Source organism: Rhipicephalus microplus, chromosome 8, assembly GCF_043290135.1.
Source record: "Rhipicephalus microplus isolate Deutch F79 chromosome 8, USDA_Rmic, whole genome shotgun sequence".
Lineage (NCBI taxonomy): Eukaryota > Metazoa > Arthropoda > Arachnida > Ixodida > Ixodidae > Rhipicephalus > Rhipicephalus microplus.
Genome location: NC_134707.1, coordinates 118,761,558 through 118,778,281, shown reverse-complemented (window position 1 = coordinate 118,778,281; position 16,724 = coordinate 118,761,558). Strand labels below are relative to the sequence as shown.

Here is a 16,724-nt window from a genome sequence, read left to right as displayed (position 1 = left end):
CCAACTAGGCCAGCTATTAGTTATGCTCGAATTCATCCAATGTTTTCAGGTAGCATGCTATTGACGCCCCCTGCCCCATTCTGTTCACTGCTCCAGCCCTTATTGGACCTAAGTTCGCGACTGCCCGACGCTAGTTTCGAGACCCCCGACAGAGAAAATATGATCTGAAGGTATATTTTATTGCTTTGTACTTCATATGTATACGATTACAGCGACGCAGACGACAAAAAATCCATGCATCTCTCTTAAGTGAACCATGAGGAGGGGGCTAAGCTGGGTCTTAAGTCCGTGTTGTCTACGTTGAACTGACCAACTAGCAAAAGGATGAATCAGAACTGGAAAACATAAGGAAATCATAACTGATTTACTTATGTTTATTGTTCAACCTTTTCGTGTGTTTCACATTACGGTATGTTACCTGTGCATTGTCTCGTATAATGTAATCGTGATATTCGGCCACCGGTGAAGCCTCACCCCTAAGGTGCTTTGCCCCCCAAAATGCGCCAAGTGAATATAATTGCTACTGCAAAAGAAAAAAAAGGACGCACTTATGTTTGACATTTTTTTTATTACTTTGCGGAAAGCCCACAAATTTTCCACAAACGTTAGGATCAAAATAAGGAAAGAGCTTGAGGAGGGTGCAGAGGTTGGAGTGCAAGAAGTACCTTCCTCGGCACCTGGGGAAGAGGATACGAAATGGGGAGAGAGCGAGAAGTTCTGAAAGATGAAACATGCATGCCAACACAAGTTCGATGCCAGCACTTCAGTCTGCAGACTGCTGGACTAAACAGACCACAAGCACATTGGCTGTTATTTTAGTCCAAGATAGTAGTATCACAGAGGTTCGGAGTCATTTACTCCTCATTCAAGCCTTCTGATTTAGCCTCACTATGACCACAGCTAGTAGCAAGCTGTAAAGCAGTAGGTAATCAGGACAGCATATACAAACGATTACCGATGTGATGGCATCTAGCATCGATGCATACACATCACGTGCGGCAATTTCTGCGCTGTGACAGGCACAGATAGTGTCACACAAAGCAGATATGCCTGGCATGTAGTTAGGTCACGCTAAAGACATGATTGTTATGGTTATGTGGATGCATCCAGGCTAGATAATTCTGCATTTAATCATACTTCTCATAAACATTTAAGATCAGAAGCAATGAAGCAAGGGAAAAAAACACGAAGGCACACGCTTTGGCCTCAACAAGCAGTCTTATTTAAGCACCTGCGCATTCGACCACCTCTAACTGCTTTTTCCTTTTCTGCCTTGATACAAACAATTACACACGCCAAATTAAAAGAATGCAAACTATGTACAGATGCACAATCATATGCTACATAAGTAACATTAACTAAAGACAATGTAAATAAAAAATAACTTTTACTTCTTTCTTACCAACTAGACACCTTTCTAGTTAATGTAAAGCAACAACAAAAAATATACTTTCCCAGTGAACTTCCAGACGGAAAAAATTAAAAACAAAAGAATATAAATTGAAAAAGTAACAAGTAAAACAATCAACAATAAACCTTCCTTGCAATAGGCCAGTTCCCACTTAGTAAGAAAACGGCCCAGCCAATTGTGAGGTTCGAAAATAGAAATAAATATACCAACAACCTATAATAACAGTCACCGGCAGTATTGTCACAAGTGCTTAAATAAAGCTGCTCGTCTGGCACTTTTTTAAACTGTGCACATTTTTGGACTTGGGAAATAACTGGAAAAATTTAAAAAACAAAGCCGTGAAACAGCCCTTATAAAAACATAGAAATACAACAACCTATACACGTCCCCTTGCCATAAAAAAATTAATTAGCAAAACCAGAAACAGGCTATTAGTAACCATTAACAAAGAAAACATAAAAGCCTGCTGCTTTGTTAGCCACAAAAGCACGGTGCTTCTTCGATGCCATGGATAAGGAACATGTACTGCTGCACAGCAGAGCAATGTAGTAAGGCCATGCTTTGTAAAGCTACCGCCAGAAGAATGCACATACAATTCTTGTACTTGTAACTACATGCCTGTTGCATGCAATATGGTTGCTGCTTATGTAAGCATAGAGTACATGCCTATGCTGGTGCCTTCTGTGGTGGTTCAGCAGTTCTGGTGCCCGAGTAGTGATTTGACGGTTGCAGGGTCAAATCCTGGATTAGAGGACCGCACTTCGATAGAGGCTCCTGTGCTTAGGTTTAGATTCACGTCAAAGAATCCCAGGAAACCTAAAGTTTCTGGAGTTCTCCATTGTGGCGTCTTAAAATAATGGCATGATTTCGGGATGTAAAACCCCAGCAATTGTTATTGTGCCAGTTCTCATGTGGCTAATCCCCAGCCAGTGCAGGTTCCTGCAATAACGTTATGAAGATCTTGCTGGCATATCTGAGAGCACTGCAGAGAGCAGTTTGTGACAAGGTGTGTACCAAGGAAACTGAAATCGAACGGCAGCATGATAAGAAGCATACTACAGCATGAACTCTGCCTACTTCCAAGGAATGCTGCTTCGCATTTGGACAGAGAAGAAGCGACTCGAAGCTAACTTGCTTGAACAAGGCATCTGAAAATGAAGCGTGTCTCCTGAACGCTTACCATAAAAACCATAACCAAAAACGTTAAAGAACTGAAAAACATTAGACATTGGAGATGTGTACGGCAAACATGATGACTGTGATGTGTAGTATGAAAAAATTTCAGTCTTCGATACCAATCGATCAAAATATAAATGGTTTTTTACCTCCATTCATACAGGTGCTCTCGATCAGATTCGCTCGATGCAGACATGATCCGGCTGTCGGGAGACATGGCTGCGCATTTTGCCGGAAAAAAACGGCGTGCGAGTGAAATATAGCAGATAGCACTTAATGTCAGCCCCTTGGCCCTATTCAGTCACACTGCTGTTCCGTTATTACTAAATTACACTACCACACACAGGTTTTATATCTCTCAGCAGAAAGATTTTAAAATCTTCACCAAAATCTTTTGGTATCCACACCCCTTCAAATGCAAACAGGATGAACCAGAAAACCAGAGATGCAAATGCAACATGGGTTAACAAATGTGACTGCCTTAGCAGAATTCATGCACAAGATTGTACTAGAATAACACCATGGCATCGAAGCAGCGTGGCAACGTAGCATATTCAAAGCGACAAGCTTTAGTGATTTTGCACAAAAGAATGGAGTAACACACAGCAAACATAAGAAGCGTTTGAGATGCAGAGCTGATTAAGCGATGTCACTGTGGTCGTGAAGCTGAAAATTACTTCCAAACTTGTCACAATGGTAGATTGGGTTAGTTGATCATGATGGTTGGAAATATGAGCGTGATACGTAAGCAGGGACAGCTAAGACACGGACAAAAGCTTACGTTTTAAACGGCACTTAGTTTTAAGCAGTACAAACATCAGACAACGAAAAATCATACATATCCCCACGGTAATTAGTCTGAAAACCTCAAACCCAGCAAATTCGAAGCCATAAAAATACACACAAATCAAAAACGGGGAGTGACATAAAAACATTAATAACATACACTTTATATAACCTTAACCAGCAGACCTCTTGACTGTCTCCCCAAGACAGCCAGCCACAATAAAAAAGTGCAACATCCACAACCACTTATAACGAGAACGTGCAGACAGCAGAAAAGCAATAAGATAAACGAAGATTCCCGATTAACACAAGCTATTATATGCCACACAAAACGACAACACAACTTTACACAAACTCACGACACAACTTTGGTGCTCGTCACATTCTTCCGACGTTAGCTAGGACATGGACACTGAAATTACAAAAAGGTAAAACAAAACAAGCAGATTTATTTATAACAGTAGTGAAGTCCACTACCAAACTCACGTTTCAAAGAAAAACTTGTTTGATACAAGATGTATTGATGAAATAAATTACTATAGCCAGAGCTGTTATATTTACAATTCAGAATCTCAGGCATTGGCAATTGTGCAAATTACAGCAGCAAAGTAGCTGTTGCGGTGCAGAAAAACAATCACTCGTGTGGATAAATTATGAATCCACCACAATGCAGCTGGTGCTACACAACTGAAACTTACACAGGTGTCTCAAGCGCCCGTTCCTCGACCAAGACGCAATAGGTCACGCTGGCACACATCTCGTGCACACAAATCCGTTCCTTAAACTGCCAAACTGAGCCGCGGAGGATGCGTTCGACATTTTTCTCTTCTCTGTAATAAACTACTGCGGCAAAGTTGCGAAAAAGCGAGACAACACGAGTAGCGTTCTTCACGCTGAACCGGACATCATCTCCACAATTTGGAGTTCTGAGGCATTTGAAGAATCCAGTCATTGCGAACAAAGAGCTCATGATCAAACACACTGTATAAAAATCACCACTTCCTGTATCGGTGGGGCACTTTGCACAGTGTACAATAAACACGTAGATCTAACTACATACATATACATCTGAGTCGTGTGAGAGTGTCTGAACTATAGGATGCAAGATGCTACACACATTTCTACTCGAGTTGTGAAACAAGAGTGCACTCGTTTTCACAACTCTAGTCACCAGTGTACAGCACATACAGGTCACTATGCCCGCCATGAAGCGATGTACAGTTTCAACGAGGGGCAAGCTTTCTTTCACTGGACGTAAACCCCACGGCATTACTAGGTTCCGAGTTCGCTCCACCCAAACTTAGCAGACCAATGAGATTTTAAACACTTGAAAACTGCTGTGCTGAACTAAGTCAAAGGTTTTTGAGCACCACTGCGTAACTCGCAGCAACCTCTGCATAACTCATAGCAAGTAGTAATTAATGATGCACAATGACAAAGCGTGCGAACATCTACAAGCTGAATATGAAACACCGTAAGAAAAAAACAAGGCCCCAATAATCAATGCTAAGAAGTTTTATGAGATCGATTTGCCGAGACATTTCAGAAAAGATAAGACACTTCACACACTTTTTCTTCCCGGCATTTTCTTCACCCCGAACACTACATTTCTCAGTCGCAGCAAATATGAGACACTATGCAGCAATCACCACAAAAATAGCCTTACTTTGATACAGCATACTTAATGCTTACTACTATAGCCGAGATTTAGAGCAGTATACAATGTATTCTTAACAGCATCACATCAGCAAAAACGCAGAGCTTTGTATAGAGCATCTGTGACGTCCTACTCACATGCAGTGTGCAAAACACGGCATTATTATGTGTACAAAGTATTTTTTTGTAGCTTTATTCACCTTATTCTGCGTTGATTTGTGCTTTTTCTAATCAGTGTGTATAACAAGCTCCACCGACCAATTTATTCGGTAAAAAATACAAAGTAACACAGCACTGAAACTTACTCACTGCCCTCGGCTCTTTTCGATATTTTTATTTTTAATGACGTGACGAAATGAACCCTCAACAGACAGGGAAGCTTAGGAATCTAACATAACATTGTATATGATGGTTCTTCAAGTGAAAATGCAATAACTTCAGGGATAAACTGTGACGATTAATCAACACACGAGAAAAATTCCCAACTCAACAGTAAGCACAGTGGCAATTTCGCTGCAAAGATAAAGACACACATTGATGAAAGGGTTGCAAGTCAAAAGATTGGGCGTGGAAATACAGACATAAATGAGAACTTAGGACAATACAAATACTGCATGTTGACCCGACATCGAGTGTCCATGTTTGCATGTCCCACCTTTCAAACACGATGCCCAAAGCATACACCATATAAGGTTTGGTAGATCGTATTGCGGGAGATTGAAGAGCCTGTATGTATCCCTTAGAATATGTGATGTTGATGGCCTCGCACTCTTACCACTGCAAACTTGGAACAAAATTTCTTAAGCCTAACATGAACGCACAAACACTTTCTAGAAAAAATCTATATGCGACTTATTCACCTCGGACATTATTATATAAGACTGACTTTTCAAATACAGCCAGCAGGTTAAACCACAAAAAATTACTAAACGCAATGTGCCGAAAAAAAAAAGAAAAGCTGGCAACATTTTCTAAGGCCTCCTTCTTGAATACAAAAAGAAATACGTTCTTCAATTCATAAAGAATTAGTGTGTGTTATTGCACAAATGACGTATTTAACACTATACGGGCAATGAAAAAATGTACAAGCACAACAGAAGGCACTTTAAAGATGACCCTAACACAAAGCACTTCACTAGCAAGTGCCGTGATATTAAATATGAATTTAACTAGAGTCACCTGATAAAGAAAATAAGCTCATACCCTTAAGCAGCAGTTTTGAGTTTCGAAACAGCCTTTTCCCGAAAAATCACATCTTGTAGAAAAAAAGGGGGGCGGGACACTCACACCTCCATGCAGTCAAAGATCATGTTTCACATGCAACTATTGAAAAATATTTGACTGAAACATTGGAAAAAGTCGGTCTTGCTATTGAAAACAATTTCATTTTTACTGTAAACAAAAAAGTTTTCAAATCTATGGAAAAATTTCTGAATTTTCTTGACAGAAAATTCATTCAAAGAAATTATTTTGTCTCTGTTCCCAAACAAAGAGTGGGAGATGTGTCACTGCTTCTATCACTGAAAAGCAATTTAAGTTTGGAGTTAGACTTCCATTCACCAAAACAACTGGCTGTTCCAGTACCACGTATGTAGAAGCAAACAGCTTGCCCATTACTAGTATTTAAAGACATTTACAGGAGTTGCGGACCTCACCATGAGACGAGGGTCATACGTACAGAAGAAAGTTCGAAGCTACACGCTGAAATGTGCTTGAATCATAAGCTCTGGCTCTTGAGGTACTATGAGACAGTCATGCACAACAAAAGTTCTAGCTTACAGAAAGGAAGCCATTTGAATCGAAAAGTGTAGTTGTGTGCACGAGGCTCTGGTGCGATATTTACACAGAGAAAAGCATACTTTTCCCTGCGACAATAGTGCCTGGTTTGAGGTCTTCAGTTACGTTCCGTGAAACCAGGAGGCGACTTAACGAAAACGATGTTTGACAGCAGCAATTTGCGAACTTATAGGTGGAACGAAGTGTTGCAGAAGCCCTTCCCTCGAAAGGGTTGTGACCCCAAAGTTACGGCTGTAAATAGCAATTTAGCTAGTCTCACGGGACGAAAAAGAACTGGCTCATCCTACAAACACAGATGCTACCTTCATCCATCACAAAATACAATTTTGCTAAGGTTACACATTAACTGCTGATAACTGTGGTTATGCACAAATGAAACCAATGCAAAAGAGCACACAGTCGAACACTTCTCATGAGCTATAACTTAATGTCATTTGTAATGGTATTTAGTACGAGCAAGTCAAAAGGCTAATGCCATGAAAGATGGTGGAAATGATGCGATGTGTGTGATTTGCAGGCCTCAACCTGCAACAAAACAACAGAAGTTACTAGTCCTACGTAGCACAGACATCGGATATTAGCCACTGCTACGCTTGTTGGCCAAGCACACAATACTCCCAATGTCACTGACAAGATATATGACAGTTTAATCCTGTCACGCCGTGAGTTTGTAAGCATCACACAAGCATTCAAGAGCAAATAATAAGTTGTAAAAAAGATGGCTAAGGAATTTATTTATTTACAGGTATATATTAACTATGGATATATGGATATGTATTAAACAATCTGTTTACTTCCCAATACACTCACATCAGACACAAGAATGGAAGCTGGTGCTGTCATCAGTGCAGTTGAACCACAGAGCCATGGGTGTTGCTTTCTTGTGATTTTTTTTTCCATAATTCCTTTGAGATAAACTGTTGTAAACATTTCACTTCTACTGATGTAATGCCCACACAGTCTGTCAATGAAGAAACAGTCACAGCGTAATGAACTCTAACTTCAGTGGCTACTGGACAGGTTATGGAAGAGAGTCAAACCCTTGAAATGGCAATGTGCCAATCAAAATAAAAAATAAAACAGTCTTGTTTTGGACAACTCCTTAGGCAAAATTTTAACAAAGCAGTCAAGGATAGCATGCTGTAAAGCATGTGACAGACTCTTCATAGAAATACAGGTCATTTCTTTGGCATCTTGGTCAAAACACAAGGTGGACTTGGGAATAGTCAACACGAAACATGGGCAACTACTAAGAAATCATAAAGGATTCCTCAGTGCTATCAGCATGACAAAGCGCTATTCTAATCATCTGCTTTTACAGCAATGCAAAGCTTCACCAAGCCACTAATGAATGCTATTTTAAGCAAGGTCGCACAAATGCCACTAGCAGGTTTTGCCACGTAAGCCTTTGCCTGGATGTGTGCTGTAGCACGAAAACAAGACCTTGCGAACAATTTGCATTAAGTGCGACACTTGACCAAGAGCTCACAGGAGAGGAACTAATATTTAATCAAGGGCATAAGCAATGGAATGAATAGAAACATGAGTAGTAGACATGGCTGATGTACTATGTTGCACAGAGTCGAGCACCATGTCATAACCCAGGCTAATCCAGAATTGTGGACAGAAAAAAAAAATAATGAAGAAAGAGGTTTCTTAGGCCTAAGATTTTCGACATGTCACACGTCCACTAAAGACCTTACCAGTACGAGAATATTTGCAGTAAGTTCTTTGAGTATGCCATTCATTCCATGCTGATGGGATTCAACTGCACTAGTTCATAGTGGCACCAGCTTCAAGATATCAATAACGACACAAAAAGACGTGGTTCTTGACAAACACCACCATCAAAATTAAAGTGCAAAATAGTGTGCTCGCTTAACAAACAAGCAAAAGTGTATTACGCACACACAAATAAAAAATTCAGCTTCGCAGAAGCACCTCTCCGTGTGACAGTCTGTGGATTGTTAAGAAACAGTAAGAATTCACGACAGAGTTCCGCGCTGTGGCTAAATTTCTACAAAGAGTGCACCTGGCCAAGGCGTCGAAGTTGCGCACAGCTCGCTAAATTCTGCGGCACACTGCGCAAAACTGGAAGACTTCACAAGAAGCATCATGAAAATATAATAAGCGCACCACAGCCTTACACAAAAGGAAGGCAACAGGAAAAAACTTTCCCACACAAGCGAAATACTTCAACATTACATGCTGTGCATACTGACAAGATAGCCCATCTGACGGAGAACTACAACAACTAACCCGAGCAATGACACAGGCCTACCAAAAAAGAGGCGATTCGGTTTCACGACCTGACAAGGAATTGGCTTTTTTTTTTTCATAGTTTATCTTGATAACCACACTCCTTGTGATTTGCTGTTGCTTACCAGAATCACTGCCTCAACACATGTACGTCAAGCCATCTTCTGTATTTATATGCTTCCTCTTTGAATAACACTTCCGTTTAATGTCACTTGCTTTGTTTTTTTTTTGTCTTCTTCTCATCTAAGTGAGCGGTGCACTTAATTAATTTGCCATGACACACATGAATCAACTGTATATTTCTTTGCTTCTCCACAAAAAGGCGAACGGGTGCACGAGCACCCGACCAAAGGCCGTCACTTGGATCAGGCGTCGAAGTTGCGCACGACACGCTGGATCCGGCGCCGGCACACGGGGCACGGCTGCTTAAGCCTCTGCAGCTGCAACGCACACTTGTAACAACTGAGGCGGTGACTAGTCCGGCCATGCACCAGAATGCCACACTTGGGGCGGGCATTGCAGATGGTGCACAGCTCGGCTGCAATGTGGAATGCTACCGTGTCACCGTCCCGCTTGTCCGAGCTACAACCGGGCTGCGACCAGTTATTTGGCTGTTCCTGGCTTTCACAGGTTGTCGCCATGCCAAAGCTGCTTCCATCTTCACAGTCATCAGTGGGCTGTTTGCGTTAAGAAAACGTCGAATGATCAGAATACTCTATAGTTTCACACTGAGCTCAAACCTCATTACAACAAAGTTTTTACAAGTTCATTATACAAGTTCATTTAAAACAACTTCATTATACAGTTAAGCCTGCTTATAACAAACCTCCATAAAACAAATTCTTTGATCTATTGAAGTGCTGGTCGCAGCCTATCGAGGGCCTCGAAACGACGTTTACGCATTTGCTTTTTGTGCGCTTGTATTCAAAGGGAGGAGCCAGATAAGGTGGAGAATTCGAACACGAAATTCTCTTTCCCACGAGCCCAAGATCGCCTTGCTTGGTTGCGCCGTCACAGAGCAATAATTTTTTTAAAAACGCATTCCTTTTTTAGATTACCTTTAACTTTTTAGATTAACTTCAACTTTTGCCACCTCTGCTGGCACAATGACTGGTTTTCAGTGAAAATATTACGAAATTGAATAGAAACAATGCTACAGAAACTGAAAATTAGATATCCAAAAAATTCATTTTCTTGCCTTTATTTTTTGCGATTTGATCCCTGCATCCCTTCTTAATTTCATCTGCCCACATAACTTTCTGTTTTCCTTTCACACGTTTGCCTTCTGCCGGAATGCAGTCAGTTACCCTCAATTACCAGCGGCTATCATGCCTAAGCACTACGTGCCTGGCCAATGCCCAGTTCTTCATTTCGACTATGAAATAAGGACATTGTAGTGCCACTGTTGAGTGCTGTTCATCTTTTTCTAACAGTACACGTACAGTGACAGCGTGAAGCCAAAAGAGGACACAATGCATGAATGCAAGCACCGATCGTGTCACCCCACCAAGCAGTTCCAACGCGCACTAGCCCCACTCAGAAAATTTTCCGCAGCAATGTGCGGAGCCCCGAACCATCAGGCGGCATCGGAAGAAATGGAAATGCCATGCTGCATGGCTGCATTCAGAACTCCGACAGTTCCACATGCACCTTTCATCTTCCACTGTACTCGTTCACTCAGGGCGACACATATCAACACCCAAGGTACAAACAGGCACCTAATAGGTGCGCTCTAAACTGTAGCAGTCACCCAGACACCCCAACCTTAGCACCCTTCCATTTTAACAAAATACTAGGCTTGAGCGAATATTCAAATGCTTGAAATATTCGAACAAATATTAAAGTATTCAAGTTCGCTAGAATTTGAAAATAAATCATTGAAAATTTCAAAGTATTCACAACGAACTAATAAGTGTATATTAGCTTCCATATAGCCCCTGTAAAGGTGGTTTTATTGCAGTGGATGGGTGCGAAGCCGTAAAAGTACCTGTTCAAGTGTATTAAGATGGGACTCAGCTTAATTCGTATGTAACTTCCAGTGAAAGTGGTTTCACAGCGGAAAAGGAATGCTAAGCCATGAAAACATCTACCCTGAAAAAATCTGACTGTTACGAAGCCTCACTTCAATGTTAAATGAACATACTCCCCTCTATGATTCATCTTTTTCTAAGTTTAAAGGCTGTTATGCAAGTTTATATGCTCGAATTACCGTAAAAGCCCACATAGATCGGACCCACATATATTCCGGTGTGTAATTTGGGGATAACAAACGCGAGAAAAAAAGTTTTCACTCGAATATAGCGTCAGTAAAATGATAAAATGCATTTATTAACACACTTCATTCATCGTCGTCAGATGCAGTCTCTTCCAAAGCTCCCATGTCGGAAATCCCCCACAACACATCATCCTCAGTGTCATCAAGCACGTTCGAGATGGAGCACATTTTGAACAAGCAGCAAACGAGCGCCTCACGAATGCAGGTCCAGGCCAAGACTATCCACGAGTACAGCATCGCTGGCGAGGCCCGTTTCAGCCGTCCGGGAGGTGTCTCTTCTGATCCTCCGGACCTCATCCACTCCGCGTAGAGGCGCTTGACATGGTCCTTAAAACTTATCAAGGCACACATCAAGTGGCTGCAGCTAGGATGTGATCCCTGTGATATCATTCCGGGAGAGATGACAACAAGCTCGGCGCGGGAGTCGCGCGGCAGTCGCTTTACGGAGTCGATCAGATCCAGCACCAGTATCAAAGGGAGCCCCAGCAGTGCTCCGGGCCGTCAACACCACACGGACTTTATCCAGTCAAGCACTAGCGATTTGTCCATACACCCCTTGTCCTCGCAGCGGACGACATTTTTTTTTTTTTAATTCTCCCTCTTTCGCAGCGTCTTTTGTTTGAACACCATGCAGGGTGGTAGCTTACGACTGTCTGCAGTGCAGGACAACATTACAGTCATTCGCGTTTTTTCCTTCCCAGTCGATCGCACGATATCTTGCCAGGAGGCTTTCTCATGCACCGCATATATATCCAAGTACACCGGTTTGATCCCCGTTGCCGATCTGGCCCAGCTGCAAGGGGACAGTCTTTCACAACACAATTACATACTTTTGAAACTTCACAAGCTCCTCTCCATAGCTCTTGGGTAGCTTCTGCGAGATCCACATATGCCGAGGTAGAGAGAACCCAGCGCGGAGCATGAAGGGGGACATCCAGTGCTTGCTTGCTTTGAAATCCTCCAGCTGAACGCCTTTGTCTCGGGCGATCTCTCGGGCAAGATGTGCAGCTCGCTGCTCTCGCACAAAGTCTGCGTGTTCTCGTTCCACATCAGGAAACGCTCCATTTTTTGTTCTGCTTAAACTTTTTCACTAGCCGCTGCAAGCAAAGAGGGCGTCCTGCTTTTGGCAACCATAAGTACTCTGTTCGTTGACTCCGAACTGCCGCTCCGCAGCACTGTTGCCAATCGTTTCGCCAGCAGCAATAACTTTTCTTTTAAAAACAGCCGACTACTGCCTGCACGGCGCCGACATGGCGTCAAATCACAGGAGCAAAATCGTTGTCTTTATGGGCGCCAAGTTGAAGCAAGGGCCACTGACCACTGTTGCACGCATGGGTCTGTAAGACTAATGCCTGCTATCGCCGCTAACACTACCTAGCACCTAGCGCTGAAGCGCTCAAACACCTGATGATGATGATAGCACCGCGCTATGTTGAAACCAAAACTGAATTTCGGCCGAAAATTTCTGGGACCGGATATAGTACGGGGCCGAAATTTCATACCCTAAAATCTACATAAAAAAACCCTGGGCTATATACGGGCTTTTACGGTATGTAGGTTATCACTTGCATTCTACCAAATGTCAAATCCTGCTACTATTCAATGTTGTTCACACTTTTTTTAGAAAAAAAAAAGACACTTGCACAGGCCTTGTTTCAATTTTTAAATGTATTGTGCATATTAGTTTGGTAATGACAAATATGCCCACTTTTCATTATAATTTCAAATTCAATTCGAAATTATTCGACCAAACTCACTATTAGCTTCAAACTCAAAATTCACAATTCACAGAAGTCTACAAAATACCCAGAGCCGGCAGCCTCATTGTACGGACACAAACAGGGCACCCATGTTCCCGTGCAGGTAAAATGAGGACGCACTCACCGACAACCTCATCGGCCCGCTCCCACCACTGAGGCTCTCTTGAGAACCATCGATGTTCTGAAATGAGGCAAAACACATTTATCAGCATCTGCAATATAGAATAAAAGTGCAAACAATGGATCTAGAATGCTACAGTTTCTTTGGGAACCCCCCTTAGCGAAGCATGTTGCAAGGGTATTCACATGGTATAGTTTCTTTCCGAAATCTGAACATGATATGTACAGTCGAATCTCGATAATTTGAACTTGAAGGGGCCAGAAAATTTGTTCGAACTAAAAGTAATGAAAGCTAAATGAACGGAGGGCTCATGGTACAGTGGCACATGTGCATTGAGCTAACACACGAGGGAGATGTTGCAGAAGACTTACATTTATTCACAAATCACAGGACATCCGTCATTAATTAAATTAATCGTCTGCACACATTTCCCTTGCAGCGAGTCAATCAATTTCGCACCAGTTTGCAACGCGCTTCTACTTCGGCTTCAGCATTCTCCTGGCAAGAGCAGCTGCGCGCGGCAATGTCTAGCGCCAAAACTCTCTAAGAACGACAGCATCTTCGCTGCTACCCTCTGCGCCGCAGCTGGAGCGTGGCCAGCACATGACGAGAAAGGAGGAGCGTCTCCATGTGGAGAGAAGCGGATAAGCATTTGAGAGAGAACCAACACTCTACAGCAGCTGCTTCTTTTTTCCGTTTTTTTTTTCTTGATTTCTTCGCGTGCGGCATTGAAAGTACAAGGGTCTCTACGTGGCAGGGACAAGAAAGGAGGAAGCGTGGCACCCCCGCGTCGCAGATCGGCGAGAGAACTAACACTCCATGTCAGCTTTATATTTTTTCCCTCTCTTTCTCTTCACACACCACACTGAAAGGAGGAAGGTCTCTACGTGGCAGGGACAGAAGAGGGAGAAGCGTGGCACAGGCGCATCGCAGATTGGCATTCAAGAGAGAGCAAACATTCCGCAACAGCCTTTTCTTTCCTTTTGTCCTTTTTCCTCCTTTGCGTGCAGTGTTGAGGTGTCGGAGGTGCCGCCCTGGGATTGGGCACGGTGCTGAGAGTATTCTCAGAGCGCGGTATTTTTTAATTAACCGTCGAAGGTGCTTGCGCGTTCGAATTACAGGGCAGTTTCACCCACTGAAATACACATAGCTTTGACAGGACCACAGTGTGAGTCCAAATTAACCCAAAGTTCGAATTAAGCGTGTTCGAATCAATGAGATTCGACTGTATATTGTTGGCTTCTGTATTAGCTGTCAGTGCAAAGAACTGTGTGGATCGAGAGCACCCCCCTACCTGGCACCTCGTTCCCCAGCTTCCACGCGCGCGCTGACCGTGAAGCATGGGCGCGCATAATTATCGGCATTCGCCAAGATGGCTGCCAGGGCGCCTCTAGGTCTGGGCGAGTCAAGCATCGGCTCTGTCCCGCACTGGCATGTCCGGGCACGCTACGCTGGCGAGCTGCGCGGGCCTACGTCACAATGCAGCGCAATTTTCCTTTGGGTGCATGAGACATCCTCCTCTCCTGCGAGCTATGTTGCACCCGACCATTCGCTCATCGCGGCAGATGCACTCAGGCCTTCACGAGGGGTCACGCGCTGCTCAGCAGGCGGCTTCTCGTTCGTGTGTTCGACTTCGGCCCTTGTGCATTTGTCATCGCGTCGTAGGCAAGCGTACTTGCTCGGTCTTGCGGAGTTCCCTATACGGCCTGCAAGCCCGTGAGTGTCGCACTGTGCTGCATCTTGGGTTAATAAACCCGTTGTTGTTATCCTGCTTCATGGGTGGTTTCTGTGCCGTGTCGGAGAAAACGACGAACCCGGCCGCAGCTGCAGTGGAGGACATCGCATCCTTACAAGGTTGCACTTAGTAGGTAAGCCTAGTGCAAACTTATCTCCACATAACTGGGGCCCAACGTGGTTTCGGCATGGCTTCAGAGCAGACCCCTTCTAGGCGCTAGTTCCTGTTCGATCCTGTGGCAACAAACTTGATCTGGTTCAAGGCGGACGGCTGCGACAGCACAGGGTACAGGCCTCTTGCCAACCCTCTGCTTTCGTTCACCAAGAGAGATCCCTTTTTCGGGGCCCCCCCACAGTGATGCAAGCCCCCTTGAACGAGGACCACAGTCCTATAGCCAAGCCAGTAACAGGCTGTATCAGCTGTTCGAGACGCGCGCTTACGGGCCCGTCCCCGGCGCACTCTCCGCTCGCTGGCCTTTCCCCGTCAGCAGCACGGTTGACAGCTCAAATCGCCGCACCCGATCCTTTTTACCGGGGGCGCTCAGGTGTGGGTGGGAACGAGCATACTGACTCGCCGTGGCTGCGAGCGCAAAGGGTTGACGATGTCATTCGCGAGCCTGCTCGCTTAGCCGACACCGTCGCCGCGTTCACCGACGCTCGCTGGCCTGAGACTCGCGTAGGCGACGTTTTCGACGGACGTTGGCCACCGCTGCCGACCCACTTGCCAGTCGCGTGAGGCCGCAAGCACCAGTCGGAGCGCAAACCCTACCGCCCTCCATACCGTGTACTAGCACTTTACGGTCGGACGGGCATGTTGGGGAACAGGCGCGCGCATCTGTTACGACCACGCCCGCCCCGGAGCAATCACCGCTGCACGCAACTGCAGCGCAGCTCCTAAACGTTCTGTTGGAAGCGGTACGCTCGCTGCCTTGTGCATTAAAGGGAGACCCCGAGTCCCCTCAGCCAAGCGTACCGAGTAGCTTAAGGGTACCTCTGCTTGAGTACAGCGGTTATTCGAACGGCATCAGTGCCACAGAGTACCTCGAGGCGTTGCACCGCTATCAGCAGGCTAGGCGGCTGAGCGACAGCGTTATGCTAGGCTCTGTTTTGCCCGTGTTGCTGACAGCCCAAGCGGCGAGGTGGTACCGGCTCGTCGGCCACCAAGCCCGCTCGATGGAGAAGTTTAGGCCCCTCTTCCGAAGCGAATTCCTTCCTCCTGAATACGAGCGCCACATGCATCGCGAGCTAGAGCTTCGCACACAGCATCCTGACGAATCTCTTCTCGAGTACGTTCGGGCTTTGCAGGAGCTCTACCTCATTGCCGGATCCTACGATATGAGATGCCGAGAAGGTGGAGCGAGCCATACGTCAGGCTCATCCAACTTTTGCCGCTTACCTTCGGAGCGCCCTTTATCGTGACCTAAACAAGCTGGCATCCAATGCGAAGCATATTCAGGGCGACATTCTGGCGGCGCGAGCCTATCGCCCGCCGGCACCGCCGTCCGCGTCTCTCGAGCCTCGTTGCGCGTGGGCTGGTCGTGAATTGTAACACCGGGGCTCCCCGAACCATTGGCGTCCTATGCCACAAGAGACCGAGACGTGCTCGACGTGTCAGACTGCGCTGTCAACTCAAACTCGTACGCCCGGGCGGCCACCGTTGCCCAGCAGTGTGAACAAGAAAGGAAACCCCGTGCTCCCGTGCACGAGGGAATGTCCGATCTCGGAGCCCCCGCTACAGCTAGCGAACGG

The 16,724-nt window shown here is 44.8% G+C and overlaps 1 protein-coding gene across 1 annotated transcript in view; it reads right to left on the bottom strand.

Annotated features, from left to right (window-relative positions):
* Positions 1 to 548: 548 nt before the first annotated feature.
* The window catches only part of LOC119164580 (E3 ubiquitin-protein ligase Mdm2), a 58,065-nt gene continuing 41,889 nt past the window's right edge, over positions 549 to 16,724 (bottom strand). Inside the window, exons 10-11 of the mRNA XM_075872514.1 lie at positions 13,245 to 13,301; positions 549 to 9,762 (exon numbers count right to left, since the gene is read on the bottom strand). Coding sequence (XP_075728629.1) covers positions 9,451 to 9,762; positions 13,245 to 13,301 — 369 coding nt within the window. The 3' untranslated portion in view covers positions 549 to 9,450. The remainder of the gene's footprint in view (positions 9,763 to 13,244; positions 13,302 to 16,724) is intronic.